Below are 22,233 nucleotides of genomic sequence, written 5' to 3'. Positions count from 1 at the left end.
GGTGATGAGGCAACGCCACTTAATTCGCGTCCCTGAGTGCATCCTAAAATGGGGAAAGGATTAGATAGGTGTTACCCGGATCATCAAAGTGGGTGTTACCCTTAATGCGGGGCCCACTTTGATGATTTTTTGTATATCCACGCCGTCCATTCGTTTCTACAGCTTATTTTAGACAGGTCCCAAAAATTATTTAGATCCAAATCTCAGGTGGACCACACCACAAGAAACAGTGGTGATTGAGTGCCTCACCATTAAAAATTCCAAAGGGCTTATTGTAAGGTTTTCGTAATGTTTATTTTCAATCTAACCCGTTGATAATGTCAAGAAGATCTGGACAAAGGGAAAATACAAAGATTAACTTGATCCAAAACCTTCGTAGCACACGAAAAGATTTTAATGGTCGTTCATCAATTTTTCTAATTGTATGGTCCACTTGAGATGTGAATCTTTTTTAAGGTTTGGGAAGGCGGCCTAAATTGACATGGTAAAAAACATAGCCTGCGTGTATATACAAAAAATACATCTAAGGTGGGCCCACACGGTTGCGGTAACACCCACGTGTTACCCGGGTAACAGCTAATCCACTCCCAGTAAAATCCTGCCTGATCCATAAATCATGTGGGCCGCACCAATGGGAACAATGGGGAGGGTGACACCCCGGAGCGGATTAGGTGAGACCTCGAATCCACCAAGGTGGATAGGATCCCTGACTGTGGGGCTCAAAGTGATATTTATGCCTTAAATCGACACCGTCCAACCATTTTGAAAGCTCATTTTAGGGCATGATCCAAATGAAGCTGACTCAAATCTTAAGTGGACCACACCACAGGAAACAGTCATGATTGAATCCCCACCATAAAAAAACTTCATGTAATCCACCGGAATGTTTATTTGCCATCCGACCTGTTCATAAGGTCAAAAACACCTAGATGAAGAGACCACGCAAATATCATCTTCATTAAAGCTTTTGTGGCCCACCAAAAGTTTTTAATGTTCAGTCACCACTGTTTCTGGTACTATGGTCCACCTGGGACTTAGAACTGCTTCATTCTGTTTTTCATCATGCCCTGCAATGAGCTTTCAATACAGATGGACGGCGTGGATGTAGTCACATTCATCACAGTGGGCCCCACAGTCAGGCATCCCACCTACCTTGGTGGATCCGGGGTCTCACCTAATACGCTCCCGGTGACACCCACCATGGGAATTTCTAGATGGGATGTGGGTCCACCGAACTGCGTATATTTCATCCAACCCATTCATCAGGTGGGCCTTATCAGGATGAAGGGATGCACCAAAAATCATGCCATTCCCAAACTCAAGTGGGCCAGACCACGTGAATGTATAGTTTTTAGGCGTGATCGTATATTGCTCCCTGTGTGGTGTCCCACCTGGGTTCTGCATCTTCGATGATTCTCGGTATCTGAATTTTCTGTGAGGATGATTCTTTGTATCTTCAGTGGTCACCGTTTGGAGGCGCACCAGATGCATGTTTGGATTCCACGTGAACGTAACGGGTGGGCCCCACACAGCTCGAACGTACGGTGATCATCCCCCAGATGGAATATGTACAATTTGCCTTTTTTCTTGGCTGTATGACTTGAGCCCATCTGTCCCGCGGTTTACTTGGTATAATGAGCCCCACCATATATATGATCCACGCACCAGAAAATTTCTCATGTCACAAGATCCTAGCAACTAGTGATTTGCATCTTCCTCGTGTGTAAGCTGTAGATCACCAATCGAAGGGTCAGGATTTTCACATCTTTGACATGTTTGTTACAAGTGTCATCCACAGGGCCACAATACCCGGGTTCGGATACTGAACGTGAGTCCAACGGATCTCTCCCTCAAGATATAATTCTAATTGTAAACACGTCGGCTGTGGTTTCCGACTAAGGTAACCATCTTCCCTCTGCTTTGGGTTTATTGCAAGTACCTCCTCTCATCTTAGTTACAAGAAATGACAAAACTATCCTCATCTTAGGAGTCCTTTTTGTCTGCATATCAGGCCCACCGTTGTATAAATGGCATCCCATCCGTCCAATGGACATTTTTGCAACTTGATGATTTAGTTTTAGGAGAGCCATGGCCATTAAACAAGAATTTCAACATAAATAAAAATATTTGTGAAAATTTAAAAATCTGCATGCTTATAAGCTATTGACTTGGATCTTACCTGACTCAAATTACGGAATGGATTTTATGCACTCGTTTTTTTTTTTTATTCTCGCAATTTGTATGCTCTCACTTCTCTTTGGATTTACTTGTAGCTGCACAATGTTATTATCAAGGCTTCGTATGAGCCACCATGATAATGGCGTAATGTTCATCTGTACATCTATTGCACTGCCTTCCATTAGGAGGTTAGCCCAAATTTGAAGTGAGCCAAATATAAAACTCAAGTGAGCCACAAATTTGAAGAAATGGGTGAGAGACCCCAAAAATCTCTAAATTTATGCGGAAGGTCATGTTATCGCTGGATCAGCTCGAGTTTTGGGGTTCACATTTTCATGGCGGAGTTGAAGGTCAGTGTAAATCGTCAATGGAAGGAAGATTGATTGTGTATCAACAGTCAAATATGTGTGTGTGTGTGTGTGTGTGTGTGTGTGTGTGTGTGTGTGTGTGAGTACTTTGTTGCACACCCATTATGTTAGCTACGTGCACTTGTTTATATAGATATAGGATTTTAGTCATTGAGGTTCATACCTGTTTTCAGCTGGAGAAGCTGACTTCATTTCGACCATTCTCTTATCTTATTGGGCTCTTTCCTAGTTGTTACGGGAGATTCATTCATAATGAAGAGATTAAGGTCATGTAGCCGCACTAAAATACACGACACATGCTCCCACTTACATGTGTCAACGAGAATGACCTCACTGAGTAGATTAATGACATACATGCATTGTAGAAGGCCCATATGTTTACCACTAAATTACCTCTGGAGGGGGGTAAAATGGTTAGATTTTTAAAGATAACGGCCCTAAACCATGTAGGGGATTTTGGTACTTGTAATAATCCAAACTAGAAGAGATGTGTTTACAGCTATCCCTTTCTTTGAAGTGCTAGTAGCACGATCAGACCTCTTAAGTGCAGTTTCAAAAATGTCTTAACAGTGCGGGTTTGGGTTTTCAAATGGAGTTTTTGTTTGTGATGTACGGATCCATGTTCTGAAGCTTACTCAATGGAGTAAAGTCCATAAAACACAGGTTGAAATGTATTCCATTTGTTGGACCACACATGTACACGATTAGGAGTGAAAATACGTTGGGATCAGCCTAAGCCCAGCCCATTTACTAAACGGGGCAAGAATTCTGACCCAAACCCAACCCACAACAAATTACCCTTTGGCCCAACCCTAGCCACTTAAAATTCATCGTGCCTGATCCCCAACCGAACCCATTCAATTCCAACCAGACGGGTTCAACTGAGTCGATCCAACCGGGCACAAGCCAACTCATGTTTAAGAAAATAAAATGATGCCAGAGGAACCCCCTGTCTGATTCAATTAATGAATACATATATTCGATACGTACATCATATCTATGCGTCTATACTTTTTTTTTTTTTCTGGGTTTTGAGCCAGGTTGGGTTGGGTCATCCGGCCCAATTCATTGATAACTGACACAGGCGGATAGGGATGCTGATCGACTGTCGCATTCAATAGGTGAAAGCCACTCAATCGTGTGGTTGGATTGATGCGGTTGGATCTTGGAACAGCCTATTTAATGGTGGGCCCCACAGATAACTGAAGACAAGTATAAAATACATGACATTTTTGGTGAGACGTGTTTTTTGCGATGTGGGGAACCTGCACACTATCTGATTGAAGTGCTTCCTTATTTCACTGAAGTGAGGTCATTTTAATATCTGATTTAAGGGGTACCTTCGGAAGTAGTAAGGGTATTGCTTGTGGAGGGAAAGCTTTTCCATATTCCTGGTCAAATTGTCATTTTGGGTCCACCGACAAATTTAGATTGGAGCATTTTCAACCCTTGGTTCAATCCAAATTTGCATACCGATATGAGGTTTGATGATGTAATTAGGGATGCTAGACAGGGCACTGAGAATATGTAGTTATATTAAAAAATGAATTGGTTCAAGCATATTGATTGAGAAAAACCAGAAATTACACACAACCAAAAAGGAAAAGTAGGGAAGGGAAAACTCAAGTAAGATCAAGGTAGTTTGGGAAATTTCTACCTAGAAGACCCACTTAAGGAAGAGGAGGAAATCCTTCTCTCCAACCTCCAATTTCTGTAATTTCAAATTCCCTAATAGTAAAATTTTGATAGTTTTGCGGAATGTGATAGATGGCACTTAAGCACTTAGAAATTAATAAGAAATTGCATGCATGACATACAATTAAGTCAAACTAAGCTTCCAAATTATGGTTCCCACTTGAAGTGTATCATGAACCAAAGATTACATTTTATGGTTCTTAGGTTGGGTGTATCATGAAACAAATTCAAGTTGCCATCGTGTATACATGGAATGGATATGATTGAGATAGATTTGGTTAAAATACTTTGAAGTCTATGTACCCTTAGGGAATAAAATAGAACAAGTTTGATATAAAATACATTATGCGGTTCAACTTGTTTGGTTCTTTGTAAATTTAGAATCCTATCATGGCTAGCAGAAAGGTTAAGATAGCTTATTCATGAGCCACCGTAGATGTTGTGATTATTTGGGCATGTAGTGAATCTTTATCACGAGACATTGTCCCCACATATGTACACACAGACTAGTTCTAAAAAGCCAAGTTCGATTTTAGCATTTGAGGTTAGCTTGTATTTTACAAGCTTGTCGTACTTATCTTCAACCTTAAGAGGACCTGTGGTCCTAGTGGAAGCTTGATTGATAGCTTTAGCCTACCAATGCATGAACCTTTTCAGTAAATCATGGTTAGTTGGATAGTTAATAATATTTTTGTATAGATTAATGACCTTACAAGTTTAGCCTTATATTAAGAATTTGAATAATTGATGAACATGGCTAGTCAAACTTGCTTTTATAAATTATTTTGACTAAACAATTGATTTCATGATATCATAAGGTTTGTTTATAAAACTAATATTTCACACACACACACACACACACACATGGATTAATCATGATTGTCGAATATGGTGGGCCCTAAGACAATAAGGCGTATATAGAAGGATATGTTTATAATAGAACGGAACATTGTGGTTGTGTACATCCTTATGCAGTGTGCACAAGGAAGTATCTGAGTTTGGCTGTACATCTTTAAAAGGTTTTGCCTGGTCAAAGACATTATATGGTTAATTAAGCACATATATGATGCGCCTTACATGCTATTAAGGAAGCTTTAGAAATTTTTTTAAAGAAAAATCCTTGCATATATGATGTGCCTTACATGCTATTAGGGAAAATTTAGAATTTTTTTTTTTTTGGAAAAATCAGTACTCTACTATAAGAAAACATATGATGCCATAAATTATAAATATATAAATATAAGCGAGTAGTGTAAGACGCGTTTCACGGTTCTTTACCTAAAAAAGCTTTTTTTGGCACATGGAGTAGAAACTCTGAATGCATTGATTGTTAATATCGTGAAAAAAAAAGGACAAGGCGTTGCCCATTGTCTTCCAATCATTTCCAAGATATGGTTTTATATGTGTTGTTTGGTGAGAAGTAAATCTTGTCCTCTTACCCCAATTGCAAAATCTTTCATTGCATTCATTTGATCATCTAATTATTAAATTAGCAGTCATTTAATTGATGATTAAAATAAAACTCCAAATGGTCCTATTCAACAAATAATTGTCCATGAATCAGAGGTTAAGATTGCTCAACTAATATGATTTTAGGACCATCAATTCATCTCATTTTAGGTCACACTAATGAGATAGCATGACACATGCAATAAATACGGAGAGAGGAGATAAAGAGAGAAAAAAGAGTGATTCTGATGGGAGGGAAAAGAGAAGTGAAGGGAATGGTAGGGACTACACAAGGACATGCATCCTTTGGGTTTGAGTCCTTACCTCAGTGGTAGACTTGAGGAGTTTCAACACGAGGTCTTGGGTTCGAGACTCATAGGTGGTGAAATCCCGCTACGGTGTGCGTGGGTACCTAGGTGGTGTGTGTCGGGTGCATGTGTAAAAAAAAGAAGGAAAAAAAAAAGGAAAAAAAGCACATGCATCCTTCACACACACAGAAGGAAATAGTGCAGCTCATCCTCACTATTTAGCTAAGTGTGGCCACTTTAGTTTTCAATTGTTCTATTATTATTATTATTATTATTATTATTATTTCTAATGTCTTAACATGAGCCGTTAAAATAAATGTAGAAAGGTCATCAAGTATACCAAAGCCTCTAGGGTCTCCCTAAACTTTAACTAAGATAGGTCAATGTGAGCTAAACAAATTAAAAGAAAGTTTAAAAAAATCAATAAAATCTATACATAAAATCTCAACTACTCTCATCCATAAGCCATTATATTTTTGTGATGAGATTACCCTCTTTTGACAAAATCAATATTGAAAAGATTAAATGACCTTATATTTATAGTAGAGGAATCCAAACCCTCTTGTCCTATAAGCAAGAAAATTTCTTTTGTTGCAATATAATTGGGCCATATCATCACAATTCAATGCAGCAGTCCTGACAATGTGAATGAAAAAGTCAGTGCAAAAAGATCCTATGCTTAATTCATAGCAAGAGGATGAATGACCGGTCTCCTCATGAGCACCATAAGTGATGGTGATACTAACTTAATTAGGAAACTTGAATACTTCACCCATTTCATAGACTACGTCTGAGCATTATACGTAACAAAAGTGATTCTTTAGAATTATGATCAATCGATGATGGGCCTAACAAATTAATGAATCAAATTGCTGCTTGGGTACTTTTGTCTAATGATCTTTACCGTCCATGTAATAGCCGCCCAATAAATGTCATTTCTAGGTTATGACCAATCTTCAGCAGGCCCTGTGATTTCGACGATCTCGATCTCGATTCAGTCAAAGTATTCAACGCGTACATGGGCTTTTGCTTATGGACATAGGCCACCGCAAAATAGCAAGTTGACCATGTCACCACCTTACACCTTCACGTGGCAGCTCTTCCAACTTCTCTAGAGGCAACTGTAGTACGCTTGATGTACTCCACCTCTTACCAACCGTACTCCCGCAACCAAACTGGTTACAGGTGTAAACGACCACGACAATTTACTACGAGGAATTACGTGTACCATACGCACTCATCCACCGTATAATACATTTGGAATGGCTGAAACCAATCCAGACCATCCAAGTTGTGGTGTCCCACTGTAGATGTGACTTGGACTAAAAATCTGTCCAACCAGACTTTCCAAACTGCCCCATCATTCTACACTTACTTGCTAAAGCCGGCTGTTGAACGCATCACATTTAAAATCTTCCCACGGTTGGGATTTTCCAACTCCTTTGATTTATATGGTTTGGATTTTTTTACACGTTTACTCATACACCACACACACCACAGTGGTGGGGCCCACAGTCGTAAATTTCTCATTTACCTACATTCCATCCATATGTTATGTTGCACCATTCTCTCCACGGCTCGATCACGTAATTCCTGATATAGTACTCAGCGATTTCATCTTATTGCATTTGCGTTGTTATCCCGCAAGAGATCGAAGTCCAGGGGCGGTGGCGAGACTTCAATTCAAAGTACATCAAAAAACGAGCTTGTTTTTGAGTGGCTTGGAAGCATGAATTCCACGGGTGTTTGAGCGCACTACTATATATATTTCTACAGATCCATGCAACTCCCTCCATTCCTCTCCTCTTCCCTTCGTCCAGCATCCAACAAGAATAGAAATGGGTGTTGTTGCACCAATGACCATAGCTTCTGCAACTGTTTTCCTTCTCCTAATGGTGCTCCGACCATCCACGGCAGCTCTCGATGCTCGTTATTACGATCGATCATGCCCGCAAGCTGATAATATTATCTTAGAGACCGTACGGAATGCATCAGTGTATAACCCGAAAGTCCCCGCTCGCATTCTTCGAATGTTCTTTCATGATTGCTTCATAAGAGTAAGTTTACATTCATTGTATTTGTAGGTATGCATTTTTTTTCTTTTGATTTATATGGGTTTGATCTTTGTTGTGTTCTGATAGGGGTGTGATGCGTCAGTGTTACTGGATTCAACTCCGGCCAATCAGGCTGAGAAAGATGCTCCTCCCAACGTCTCACTTCGATCATTCTACGTCATCGATGATGCGAAAACGAAGCTTGAATCAGCATGTCCGGCGACCGTGTCTTGTGCGGATATACTTGCAATTGCAGCAAGAGACGTTGTAGCTCTGGTAATTACTTACCGTGCATGAAAAATAGAAGGATTGATCAGTGGTCCACAAATGAAGTACAGTTGTGGCCCACCTTATGATCAGACTGGACGGTCATGCTTCACAGCACGTGGATGGTGCATTGGGAGTAGGAATCCAAATCAACATAAAAACTAACCTCCTAATCAAATGACTCAAAATTTCACTGTAGTTGTCACATTTAGTGGAGTTTAATTGCTATTTGTGAATCTTATCACTATTGGATCAAGTGAGATGATGATGGGAAGTGGACCATACTTATTTTTGTAAGTGGGTCATAATTGATATGTCTACCTCGTGAAAAGTCAAAGAAAATGGATATATTCCATCCACCATTGACCTTGATTTGAGGGGGAAGCAAGAGTCACCAATTTCAGTTTTTTATTGTTGGTGTTTCACACAGGCTCATTGGTCATTGCTTTAAGTTAAAACTGTCGGAGACTGCGGAAGCATACGGGTATGAATCAAGCAAAGTATTCTAATCACACAATTTGTTGGGGGCCTTGCACAAAACCTTAGGATCTATCCTCCCAAAACAAACTAGAATTATGAGATAATAAAGCAATGAAATAAATCAAAGCATAAACTACACCACACAAAAGATTTTTATGTGAAAAACCCTCAAAGAGGTAAAAACTATGGGACCTTGTCCAGATCAATAATCCACTATGAAGTAGAACGTTACAACCTTCTTCACTCAGGCATGAGTAGATAAACAATAAGAGAATAAAAGAAAAATGAAGAGATCCCACCGATCATGAGGACGTGGAAGTGCTGAGATATAGTAGATCACCTCTACGAGCATAACCTCCCTTCCACAAGCTTCCTCTATTTCTTTTTCTCTCTCTCTTTTACCTTTGATAGCCCTAAACCCTTTAACAAACCTTTGTAAAGCTTTAGGAAACCCTCTTGCATTGCCTAGAAAGGCCCTAGGTACCCATATTTATAGATTTAGAAACCCTCTTTCGCACTTCTTGTGAAACCACCTCCAATTTCTGTAGTCTACACAAGATCCGGACTCAAATCTGCGTAAGCTCGACTAGTTGAGTAGAGTCCTCGACTGGTCGAGCATTGTTTACTCGACTGGTCGACTCGGCCCTTGACTGGTCGAGCACTGTTCACTTGACTGGTCGAGCTGGCCCTCGACTGGTCAAACACTGTTTACTGAGCTCGCTGGACTTTGAGTCGAGTGACCCTCGACTAGTCGAGCACTGTTCACTCGACTGGTCAAATAATGCGGTAATTCCACTGTTTGTGGCATCCGAACCACACTACATCTCCTCTGACCTGAGGAGGAAAACCCTATCAAATCTCTCCATTTCCAACTCAGGAGGAATTCACCTTCTCCAAGCTAGCCTGGTTTCTATAAACCTCAAACTTGCCCTTGAGCAAAGCCTTGGTCATCGTGTCTGACCCATTATCGTCCGTTTGGACTTTCTCAAGCTATACCACCTTCTGTTCCAAAGTATCCCTGATCCAGTGATACCGAATCTTTATGTGCTTCGACTTGGAGTGCTGACTTGTATTCTTGCTCAAGTGTATAACACTTTTACTATCGCAATAGACCACGTGCTACTCCTGCTTCAGGCTAAGTTTCTGTAGGAACCTCTTCATCCAAAGCATCTCTTTACATGCTTCTATGATTGCAATATACTTGGCCTCTATCGTTGACAATATTATGACCTTCTGTAGCTTGCTCTACCAAGAGACCGCTCCTCCTGCAAATGTGAACATGAATTCCGATGTAGACTTTTTAGAGTCTATGTCACCTGCCATATCTGCATTTGTGTAGCCCTCTAACACAGGTTTTTCGTCATCATAGCATATGTTCAACCTGGATGAGCCTCTTCGATACCACAGTATCTACTTCACCATACCATAGGTGCGGTTCTTTTGCAAAGATCTCATCTCCTCTTGTATAGCTCTCAACCACTTCCCCTTATGCTCGTCGGCTAGGACCTCAGAATAATCTTCCGGCTCTCCCCCATTAATGAGTATAATGTACTCATGCGGCGAGTACTTCTTTAACGACTGTCTGTTCCTAAATGACCTCCTCATTTGTGGATCAACGGTGGATCAAGTGGGGGCTGCTCCCCCAGTCCATCTTATGTAGAAACTCCCTCGTCCTCTGCACCTTACTGTACTCCCCCGTCATCAGGCAATACGGGACGAATAACCAGATCGTTGTCCTCTAGCTCACCTGAACTAGGCTGGTTCTTTTCTGGCTTACTAATGTCTTATATACACTGATCTTCAAAGAAAACCACATCTCTACTCCTGACGAGCTTTTTCTCGATCGGATCTCACAATCTATAACCGAACTTTTCATCACTGTACTCCAAGAACACACACTGTCTGATCTTCATATCGAGCTTGGACCTCTTGTCCCTTGGTACGTGAACGAATGCCCTACATCCAAACACCCTGAGATGACCGTACGATGGATCCTGTCTAGTCCACACCTTCTCAGGCACTTCTCTATTTAACAGGGTTGATGAAGACCTGTTTATCAAATACACTGCTGTGTGCATTGCTTCTCCTCAGAACGTCTTAGGCAATTTCGTATGGGATAATATGCATTTGATTCTCTCTGCAATGATGCGATTCATTCGCTCAGCTACACTATTATGTTGGGGGGTCTTGGGAACTGTCTGTTCATGCCATATACCTAAGGACTTATAATACTCATAAAAGTCGCCAATGTATTCACCACCATTGTCAGTGCGGATACACTTCAATGATCTACCTATCTCTCTCTTTCGACCATAACATGAAATAATTTAAACACACTAAAGACTTCGTCCTTTGATTTTAAAGCATAAATCCAAACCCTCCTAAATGCATCATCTATAAAAGTAACAAAATACAATGCCTCACTCAAGGTTTTTGTCCTCATAGGACCACAAACATCAGAATAAACCAAATCTAATACATGCACTTTATTAACATGAGAAACAGATATAATAAATGAAACTCTATGCTGTTTCCCTGATAAACAATCAATGCAGGTTTTGAGAAACATACATGTCACGTCTGGAAGGAGCCGCTTCCTCGCTAGTAGCTGAAGCCCTTTTTCACTCATGTGGCCTAGACGCCTGTGCCACATGTCAATAGTTGAATCTTCCGCTGCGTTCAACCCACCCTTGCACACACTGACACTTGCCTTGTAAAGGGTGCAACACTTCTTTCCTCTGGCTGCGATCAACGAACCCTTGATGAGCTTCCAGCGCCCACCAGCAAACCGGCTTTCATAGCCATCATCATCCAACCTTCCCGTCGACATCAAGTTGAGGCAAATGTCTGAGATATGCCTCACATCCCTGAGAACCAATGTGCAGCCCACATCAGTTTTTACACAAATATCATCGACCCTTACGACCTTCAATATGCCAGAATTTCTCATCTTCATGGTCCCATAGTCACCTAACTTATAGCTTGTGAAGAAGTCCTTGCATGGAGTCACATGAAAAGAAGCTCCCGAGTCTATCACCCAGTCGGTGTCCTGACTCGTAGCCGTGAGACATACATCGTGATCTGCTGAAAGAATAACTACAACGTCGCCATCTGAAGTGACCGTAGTGGAATCTGATTCATCTTCCTTCTCCTTTCCTTTTCCTTTCTTGTCGTTCTTATTCTTACGACATTCATGCTTATAGTGGCCCTTATTGCCACAATTCCAGTATTCAACATCCTTCCTGGTACTCGCCTTACCTCTTGATTTATCTTGGACCTTTTCACCCTTTCTGTTCTTTCCTTTCACCCATTCTTGTGTCACAAGGGCCTCTTGCCGAGTAGATCCCTGAGATTTCCTCCTTGTCTCCTCATTGAAGAGATAACTGGTTACATGTTTCATGGACACCTTTCCGTCTGGCGCGGAGTTAGTTAGAGACACCACCAATGTCTCCCAACTATCAGGCAATGAGCTGAGTAATAACAAGGTCTGTAATTCATCGTCCAGGACCATCTTCATAGCGGAAAGCTAGTTCAATATATTACTGACTTCATTCATGTGCTCAGCCACAAAACCACCATCTTTCAACTTGAGATTTATAAGTCGTCGTATCAGAAAAATCTTATTGCCGGCTGTCTTCCTTTCATACAGCCCTTGCAGTTTCAGCCATAGGCTAGCGGCTGAGGTCTCTGTAGACACATGGTGGAATATGAAATCATCCAACCATTGTCTAATAAACCCCATCGCCTTTCGGTCCAATTTATTCCAATCATCATCTGTCATATCCTTTGACTTTGCTGATATGCCTTAAATTGAAGAATGTAAGTCTTTGCAATAAAGCAAGTCCTCTATTTTAGCCTTCCATATGGTCCAGTTAGAACCATTAAAACTAATCATCCTTGATGAGCCACCTTTCATAATTCAGAATCGATGATACCACTTTGTTGGGGGCCGTTGCACAAAACCTTAGGATCTAGCCTCTCAAAAACACTAGAATTATGGGATAATAAAGCAATGAAATAAATCAAAGCACAAACCACACGACACAAGAGATTTTTACATGGAAAACCCTCAAAGAGGTAAAAACCACGGGACCTCGTCCAGATCAACAATCCACTATGAAGTAGAACGTTACAACCTTTTTCACTCACGCAGGAGTGGATAAACAATAAGAGAATAAAAGAAAAATGGAGAGATCTCACCGATCATGAGGACGTAAAAGCGCTGAGACATCGACTGCGAATTCTCCCTTCCACAAGCTTCCCCTCTTTTTTCTCTCACCTCTATCTCTCTCTTTCACCTTTGATAACCCTAAACCCTTTAATAAACTCTTGTAAAGCTTTAGAAAATCCTCTTGCATTGCCTAGAAAGGCCTTAGGTACCCATATTTATAGATTTGGAAATCCCCTTTCGCACTTCTTGCGAAAACACCTCCAATTTTCGTAGTCTGCATAAGATTCGAACTTAAATCTGCGTAACCTCGACTAGTCGAGCAGAGTCCTTGATTGGTCGAGCCGGCCCTTAACTGGTCTAACACTGTTCACTCGACTGGTCGAGTCGGCCCTTGACTGGTCGAGCACTATCACTGAGCTCGTTGGACTTTAAGTCAAGTGACCCTCGATTGGTCAAGCACTGTTCAGTCGACTGGTTGAGCAGTACTCTCGACTGGTCGAGTAGTGTAGTGATTCCACTATTTATGGTAGCCGAACCCCATCACAATCAAGTCCAATCACAAACACTCAAAATTTATTGTGGAAAAACCCTTGTAGGAAAAAACCGCGGCACTTACAAAAGCCCTGAGATACTCCATATTCCTGATTACACCCATATATATTGCTTGAGAATCACAATCGAAATAGGAAACAAATCCCACACTTAAGTAACTCTATGCGATCGTTCAATGGCACTTCAATGTCATCAAACTAAACACCAAAACATTCTATTAATAAAACATGATTTTTCTAGATTTTTCTGGTGGCATCGAAGATTGCTCAATGGCTACTCGATGGCATCTCATCCACGGGCCTAATGATTTTCAAATTTGAAAACATTAACAACAAAAACTAACAAAGAAGCATATTGAAATGAACGGTTGAAAAAAGAACTGAACCCCCATTTCTTTGTTTCGTTTCCTAATCATGAAAATTGCTTCCGTTTAAACTTACCTCTTATTGCGTCATTCTTGTAATTTTCTCAAAGTCTGGTGGGTCTCACTGGAATGTGCTCAAAGGAAGGAAAGAGAACGGATCTCAGAGGCTAACAACACAATCAACTTACTATCACCATCCTTCAACATGACCCAGCTAATCCAAAGCTTTGAAAATAGAGGGCTAGGAGTCAAGGACCTGGTGGCCCTCTCTGGCGGCCATGCATTGGGATTTTCTTATTGTTCTTCCTTTGAGTCCCGAATTTGTAATTTCAGCCAGATGGAAGATCCAAAAATCCATCAATTTTTTTATTTATTTATTTTATTAACCTAAATATTACTCATTAACCATTAGCACTCAATGTTAGTGTATACAGGGGGATACCAGTAAAGAACCACACCAATCCGATTAATCAGCCATAGGAAGCCAATGAATCCGCCCGATCACTTGAACATCGGGTGTAGTGTAACGTCCCGCAACCAGCACAGTGTCCTGGGGCGCCCACGTAGGATTTGCCACGAACCGTTCGTTTAAGCTACTTGTAGTGAGGTATCACAAATAAATTAGACCAGGATTAGCCCAATTGATTAGGCCAGACGGGTCCCGATAGAACCTGGTGCGGGCCTCCAAGCCGGATGGCCGTTTACACTAGAGGCTCTGCGGGCTATACCGCGACTCAAAATCTAAAAATTTAGAGAACCGTAGATCTCACTGCGCTTGGGGTCCATCACGGACCACGAACTCAGTGGACACCCAGAACTTTATCATCCGCGTCGTTCCAGTTGCACTTGCCAAATGCAACCCACCTAAGGCCAGAATTGAAATTTGACACTTGTAAATAAAACTGAGATTCTAGGCTTTTCAGCCGTCAAATTTCTTCAAAATTTATGGTAAAGGTCTAATGTATTTTCCTACGCCCGTCCACAAAATCTGGGACCCGATCGTGGGATGGTGACCTTTGATCGCAAATCAGACCCGTACGACCAAACTCCATATCTGATCGCTCTCAAATTTTGCATGGCCCTTCATCGGGCCATGAAGCACTTATCCTATAAGTTTCATGGCCAGAGGGTCACCAGAACTGCTCCAATCACCAAAATAGACCCCACGGGGCCATTTAAAGGTCGGAATCGTTTACTCAAACCCCATATCCGTTCATCCGTTTGTTCTCAAATTTTATATGGCCCCTCATTGGGCCATAAGGCACCTACACACCAAATTTGGTGGCCAAAGGGGGTGTTGGGTCCACCCCAAAGCCAATGAGGAATCCTAGAGGGCCATTGTAGGAATCCATTAAAACTTAAGGCCAGAGGGCCCAAATCTAACTGACCCTTCCCTAACTAATCAAGGCAAGCATAACTAAATTAAAGATCTAACCGGGACAGAATCAGATAAGGCCCGGATCTTGAATAATAGACCAAATCAACCCCGTTACTCTTTTAGCCTAAAACTGACGGCTTAGAGTAATCATGACTAAATCTCCACTTTCACTAGTTATAAATAGGCCACACTATGCACATAGTTAAACCAAACCCTAATCATCGTCCACGAGAAATCTCAATACCTAATTCATTCCCGAACAAGCTCTAGACCACTTGTTGGTGGGCCACTAGTTACAAAATTATAGAGTAATGTTCATCTTACTGGGCTTGACGTCCATCGCTGGAGTCGGACCTGGGTACTATCCAGAACCGCTTAACTTGAGCAGAAGGATGAGTGCATGAGAAGTGCAAATACCCTAAAGGAATGAGTTGAAACTTAAGTGAATTAAGTTGTCCACTCTTATGTAAAGTTGAGAATTTCGGACCGTTGGTTTGCGACCAAACTTCACACGTGGAATAAGGATATTTTTCTGCTCATATCCGTATAACCGCGGCCCCGATCGACCACTGATAACCGTTGAACAGACTTCTAATCTTATCCGTCGATCGGCGCATCCAAATGGCGGGCCGATCATATCCATACGTAGATCATCATTAAGGCCAACTATCCAACAGTGCGACTCCTACGCCTCGTAGTGGCCCCCAAATGGTAGAAACACACTCCCTTAGGTAGTATAGTGAAAACCCATCCCTTAGGGTCATTTACACCAAACCCTGGCACTATATTCTTGCCTTATTTGGGGCACCCCCTCCCCCATACGAATTTGCCCTAGGGAACAAAGGGAGAGAGGAGAGAAAAAGGAGAAGGAAGAGAGGAAGAAGAGAGTGAAGGTGGACCGTAGGCAAGGTGGGACCCAAGGGAGTTCAATCTTGCACCTCCCTACCTCTTCTTCAAGGAAGAACCCTCCACCACAACCACGCATTCGCTCCGTTGATCGTCTAGGTAAAAACCCTCATCCCTTTTCTTGAAAACCTTGAGTTGAGGAAGGATTTGCTTGAAACTCTAACTTGCGGATGGTTGCTTTAGGGATTCCGGCCGTTAGACCCCAAAGCCCTCATTCCTAGGTCGATTTTCGAGTCTCCAACAACTCGAAGGTGCGGACTATTATCCTTAGGTGGCTTAGCACCAATTGTAGTTGGAGTTAAATGATTTTGTTTGCTTGGTATGTTGTATGGAAGAATCTAGAGGAACCTAGGAATGGTATGTTGTTGGATTGTATGGAATGGCATGTTTAGTTCTCTTCGATGTTAAATCTTACCCCTCATAATCTAGTGTATGGATGATTACATGCTCATGTTTATTTGATTTCTTTTTCTCACATGTGTTGCTTCATGGTGTGCATGATTTACTACTCTTGTGTATTTGATCCCTTGAGGTGTAGGAAGTGCTTGACTTCCTCCCTAACCTACACCACTCACATGCACCTTGTTCATGTTATTGTAGCATACTTGTTAGGAATAATTGAACCATATGTTGTGATGTATGCAAACATGATACTATTATGCTAGTTGGTAATATTAGTGGTTGGTATGTTATGAATTAACATTGGACCCTTGGTTGGTCGGGAACATGAGGAGAACGAAGGTGGTTCTGTTGGTAGAACCGCCTTGAGGCTAAATCCAAGGATTTGGGCCAGTGTGTACCGGCAACAGTAGTTCGACTACATGGGTCCCTTGTACCCGATGTCGTTCATCGCATGCTCGCCTGACTCGTGCGGTTTGGCCCATTTATTGTCCAACCCTGTTTGTTAACTATGTTTGATCACTTATGTATGGAATCTGGAACACCCTACCACCGTTGTAGCCCATCGATACCGGATGAAATATTAATCCACAATCTCGTGAGCTGTGCATGGTGGAATGAGACACTGTGTCTGAACTATCGGCCTACGCTGGGGTGACGCGCCTCCCTGTAATGACCGCGAGTGATCCCTTCTCTCAGCACTCCCCGTGTGCTTGAAGTCGGGGACAGGGAACCCGACGGGATCAAGGATCGCGGGGTCTTGGCCTCACACATTGGGGGGTCTTGGCCTCGCAACTCGTTCAGGGCATTTGATACGTGGGGTGTATCAGATTCCCAAATCTGCTGGATGAATGGACTTAACTAAGAATCCGATTAACATTATCATTGCATTACACTAGTTAGGTTGGCGACTCGGCAGTCGAGGTCGCTCTGAGGGAGTGTTGACATACGCGATCGTTAGACGGAGTCGCTCGAGGGAGAGTTGTGGTGAGGGCATACATCATATCATCCACCATGCATGTGCATTAATAAGATTAGTTAGGTATTTATGAATGATCGCTTTTCATTAAATTCTTATTATAACTGATGCTTGTTGTAACTTAAGACTAATAGCACCCACTGAATTGATCACTCACTCCCACTCTGGGACGGTGTTTTAAAATACCAACTAGATTCTTCCATAGCTACAGGTGAGGAGGAGTTCGAGGAGCCTGTCGACGCGAGCTTAGACGAAGAGGACGAGTTGTCCTACTTTCAGTTGATGGGCAACTCTCCATCGGCTTGACGGGTGGAGCTTAGATCGCTGAGTCGTGGACTCGGCCTTATATTCTTTGGGACATGGCATTCTTTTCTTGTGATTTTGTTGGGCGACGCCTTGTGCGATCCATTTTCATTCTTTTAGACCTGTATATATTTGATCTTTTCATTTCAGTAGATTTGTGTGTTTGTGCTTCATGTTCCAAAAAATTTCAGGCTGCGCATTTAAATTGAATTAAACGCATAGTAATGAAAATCGGTTATAAGTGACCCCAGAAACTCGGGAGCCGACGGCCATGCATTGGGATTTTCTTATTGTTCTTCCTTTGAGTCCCGAATTTGTAATTTCAGCCAGATGGAAGATGTGGATCCAAGCATGGACGATGTCTTTGCTGAGAAGCTGAGGATGAAGTGTTGCCAGCCCAATAAGGACCCTGGTGCAGGAGAGTTCTTGGATTCTACATCATCTATATTCGACAATGACTACTACAAGCGATTGATGGGAGGGAAAGGCGTGTTTGGATCAGACCAGGCTTTGTACAGTGATGATCGAACTAGGCCAATTGTGGAAGCATTTGGGAGAGATGAAGGTCTGTTCTTTAGGGAGTTTGCAGCATCAATGGAGAGACTCGGAAATGTGGGTGTGAAGATTGAAGATGGAGAAGTGAGGAGGAAGTGTAGAGTGGTGAATTGAGAGAGAGAGAGAGAGAGAGAGAGAGAGAGAGAGAGAGAGAGAGAGAGAGAGAGAGAGATCATGTATTTGGGGAAGTTTCTAAACCAATAAGTTTTTATTTATAGAGAGTTCTTCTAAGCACTTCTATAAGCTTTTAGATCAATAATGCACTGCTTCAAAATCGGAACATAAATTTTAGAGAAAGGATGTTGTTTCACCAGCATTGTTCTCCTTGTGTTCTTGTTTGAAAGAGATGTTGGGGAAAATCCCACACAAACAAGTGTAATAGAAGAACCCTGAATTTTTATTTTATTTTATTTATTTATTTATTATTATTATTATTATTATTTTAAAATAGAGCAAATCAAAATCCAAGAAGAAACAAAAGAAAAAGGCACACAGATTTATGTGCCTGCGTCCATTTGGCCTTTTTATATATCTTCACCAATCAAGAGATAAAAGAAGAATATAAGGCCTTTTTATTACAAAAAATTCTGAATAACATGTATTTCATTTCTCATAGACAACACACTCAAAAGTAGCCATGTGATCCAATCACTGTAGGGAAGCGCGGAAGGTGAGCCCTCAAGATATAACGGTCTACACGAATTTTGGAACCCTTATAAAGTAGAAGATTGATGCTCCAATGGCCCGCCTATCTACTACTGGAGCAGATGGATCTATTCATACCTCTGATCCTACGGTATAAGTGGCCCCGGATTGCGATTTATGGATTAAATCGTTCCAAGGACAAGCCAAAATGAACAGACTACTATGCACACTATATCTCTCTCCGTATACTCTCGCTATTTCGTATATGATGATTTTAACAAGAGAGAGTCTCATCCATTTTATAGGAAGGCATGAGAGTTTGGATGAGACCATATCATCCGATCTTATCCTTACCTCCTATCATAAATCAAATTTAAAGTTGAATTTGAAATATAACAGAAAAGGAAAAGGCTGGAAGAAGCATGGGACGTACTCACTAGTGATTGCTCACCAGTGGGCCCCACTAGTCGAGTTCCAACAATCACAACACGTGAGATGAACATGAGGGAGCACAGAGATCCAAAACACGAGCACTACTGCCTTGTGTTGTCTCTCTTCAAATGTTTAAGAGGAATGTTCACATAACCTCAAAGGACTATCAAAATACGGTTCAAACAACTGAGAGGTCATTCCTACCTTAAGGACCATCGGGCACAAAAATGAATCCAATTCTTTTCATTTCATCAGGTGGGCCATACCATACAAAACAATGGATCGCAGATCATCTATCAGCTCATGCAACCTGATGAATAGATCCTTCTGTTTTTTTGTTTTCTAGCATTATTAATTTATAACCATACTAAAAAGCCACCATTTATGACCTCCCTTTTTGCTAGATACCCCTTCCTCCTGCCGAATTTGGATCCCTGGCCGCTATAAACATGAAATTCTTGTTTGTTGCACTGTGATTGGGCAACATCATCAAACACCGCATTTATGATGATGTGGACCAATCTCGAAGCAGGAATTTCCTGTTTGTGGCAGACGATCTGGACTCCTCTCCTCTCTTTGTCCATGTACACACACTTCTACACCCAGATCCATAGCTCAACTGGCAGACTGAGTGGAGATACCTCGTTTCAACACTTGAGGTCTTGGTATCGATCCCTAGTGGGGGATGGCTAACATGGAGTCTGTACTGACATGGGTGTGTACTAACATGCTAACCCAAAAAAACAAAAAATAAATAAAAAAAATGTACACACACTTCTAAAATGAAGTAATACTACTTTATAGCATAATAGTACCAAAAGTGAAAAGAAATAGTGTAATTAGGAAAAGAGCGGGTGCAAATATACATCTACCGCTTCTCTCTTCCTTGGGCTGGGGTATGGGCTTCTACGCTGGTCCTTAGCTTGGGGTGTGGGTTCCATTTTTTGTGACCTTGGATATGGGTTTTTTTTTTTTTTTTTTCTTTATTCTTTATTTTATGCTTTCCTCCTATGAGGCATGGGTTTCTCCTACTCTTGAGCTTCCTGTTATTTTTGGGCCATTGACCCTTTGGTATTAATAAAATTAGACTTATCTTCCCAAACACACACACATCCTCAAATGCCACTTTACAATCACACCTAAATAAATACCAATGCACCCGCGTAAGGGTGATCCATCCAGGATCCAGCGTCGACAGATATAAGTTGTGAATTACTTATATACAAGTTTATTTTGCATTTGGATAAGTTATAAGTTAATTACAGATAAGAAGTTGTATGTTCACACCAACTATAACTTAGAGTAGGGAATCATTTAAAAATCAAACTGATACAGAAGAAAGTTTGGACATGACAAAAGTATATAATTTTGTTGAATCCATCTAGATAAATATAATTAAGATGATTCTTAAGCTAAACTAATAATCAGCTCAATCTTAAAAGTGAGCTCACGTATTCAAAAGACTTGTAATGTGAAAGAAATTAAAAGAAGATAGAAGTGAAGAGAAATATGAATCATTTGATCAATGCAAGCATTATACACATGAAACATTTGAGAATGGGCTGTAACAATTTGCTTGCATACATTTCAAAATGGGCTATCATAGAAGCATCACTTCTCATCTGACAAATATGAACCATTTGGCGAATAATCATTATTATGGATAGTCAAGACAATTTTCACAAAAGTAGGTCCAATTGACAGATGATCCATTCGTTTATTTTAAAAAAATAACAAAAGCTATATCTCAAATGGATATGAAAAATTGGCAACCAATAAAAACATAAATACTCCTAAAAAAATTACTTCTAATCACAATGAATAAAAATTAGTCCAATATGTTTAAGGCAGTATGGGCCATTTGATGAGTAGACTCTCGTGTTTTTTTGGCCCAAGCCCTAAAATATTTTGGCAAAACTGATGGACAATGTGGCTTGAGCATACAATAGATAAGAATGTGCCCTACTGTCACGACCTCACTAAATTGGGCAATATTATTTTCAATGGATGCAGATTGTCTGCAATATGTAGGTGGGGCCACTATGATGTTTGTGAGAAATTCATCCCATCCATCCGTTTTGCTAGATGATGTTAAGATATGGACTGAAAAATTAGGTAGATCCAAAACTCAAGTAGGCTTCAGGACATGAGACAGATTTCGATGAATGTATATTGTTGAAACATTCGTGGGCCACATAAGCATTGGATCGAGCTAATATTTATATGTTTTCAGTTCATCTCAATATGAATGGCCTTGTGATCGATATGGATGGCATAAAAATTATCACAATGGACTCTAAGGAGGTTTCACGCTAGGCTTTTCCCTGTCCACCTTTTCTTGTTGTGCAGCCCACTCCAGGTTTGGATCTGCCTCATTTTTGGGCCTATACCTTAACATGATCCAGAAAAATAGATATATGGGGGTGGATTTCTCACAAACACCGCGATAGGCCCCACCTAGCTTCCTGTCTCAGGAAGTTCCTGCTACAGCTATGGTACAACCCCGTCCATTTTTAGATCAAGGAAAAGGAGGTGGGGGATTGAAACCCTACTTGGAGAGAGAGAGAGAGAGAGAGAGAGAGAGAGAGAGAGAGAGAGAGAGAGAGAGAGAGAGAGAGAGAGAGAGAGTAATCATACTTACAGTAATCCAAATGGCCCCTATGTTTCAATACAACCAAAGACACTAATTGTGTAACCTCAACAATGCAATCATAGTTTATAATCTAACCTTCTAAAATCCAAATGGTCCC

The 22,233-nt window shown here is 41.1% G+C and overlaps 1 protein-coding gene across 1 annotated transcript; it reads left to right on the top strand.

Annotated features, from left to right (window-relative positions):
- The first annotated feature begins 7,761 nt into the window (after positions 1–7,761).
- On the top strand, positions 7,762–18,775 carry LOC131233798 (peroxidase 66-like). The gene is given in 6 exon segments (XM_058230595.1): positions 7,762–8,055; positions 8,140–8,328; positions 13,997–14,036; positions 14,039–14,198; position 15,015; positions 18,158–18,775. Coding segments are annotated over 6 exon segments (972 nt in total). The 5' UTR covers positions 7,762–7,836; the 3' UTR covers positions 18,521–18,775.
- Positions 18,776–22,233: the final 3,458 nt, after the last annotated feature.

Source organism: Magnolia sinica, chromosome 18, assembly GCF_029962835.1.
Source record: "Magnolia sinica isolate HGM2019 chromosome 18, MsV1, whole genome shotgun sequence".
Taxonomy (NCBI): domain Eukaryota; kingdom Viridiplantae; phylum Streptophyta; class Magnoliopsida; order Magnoliales; family Magnoliaceae; genus Magnolia; species Magnolia sinica.
This window is presented reverse-complemented; position numbering and strand designations above follow the sequence as displayed.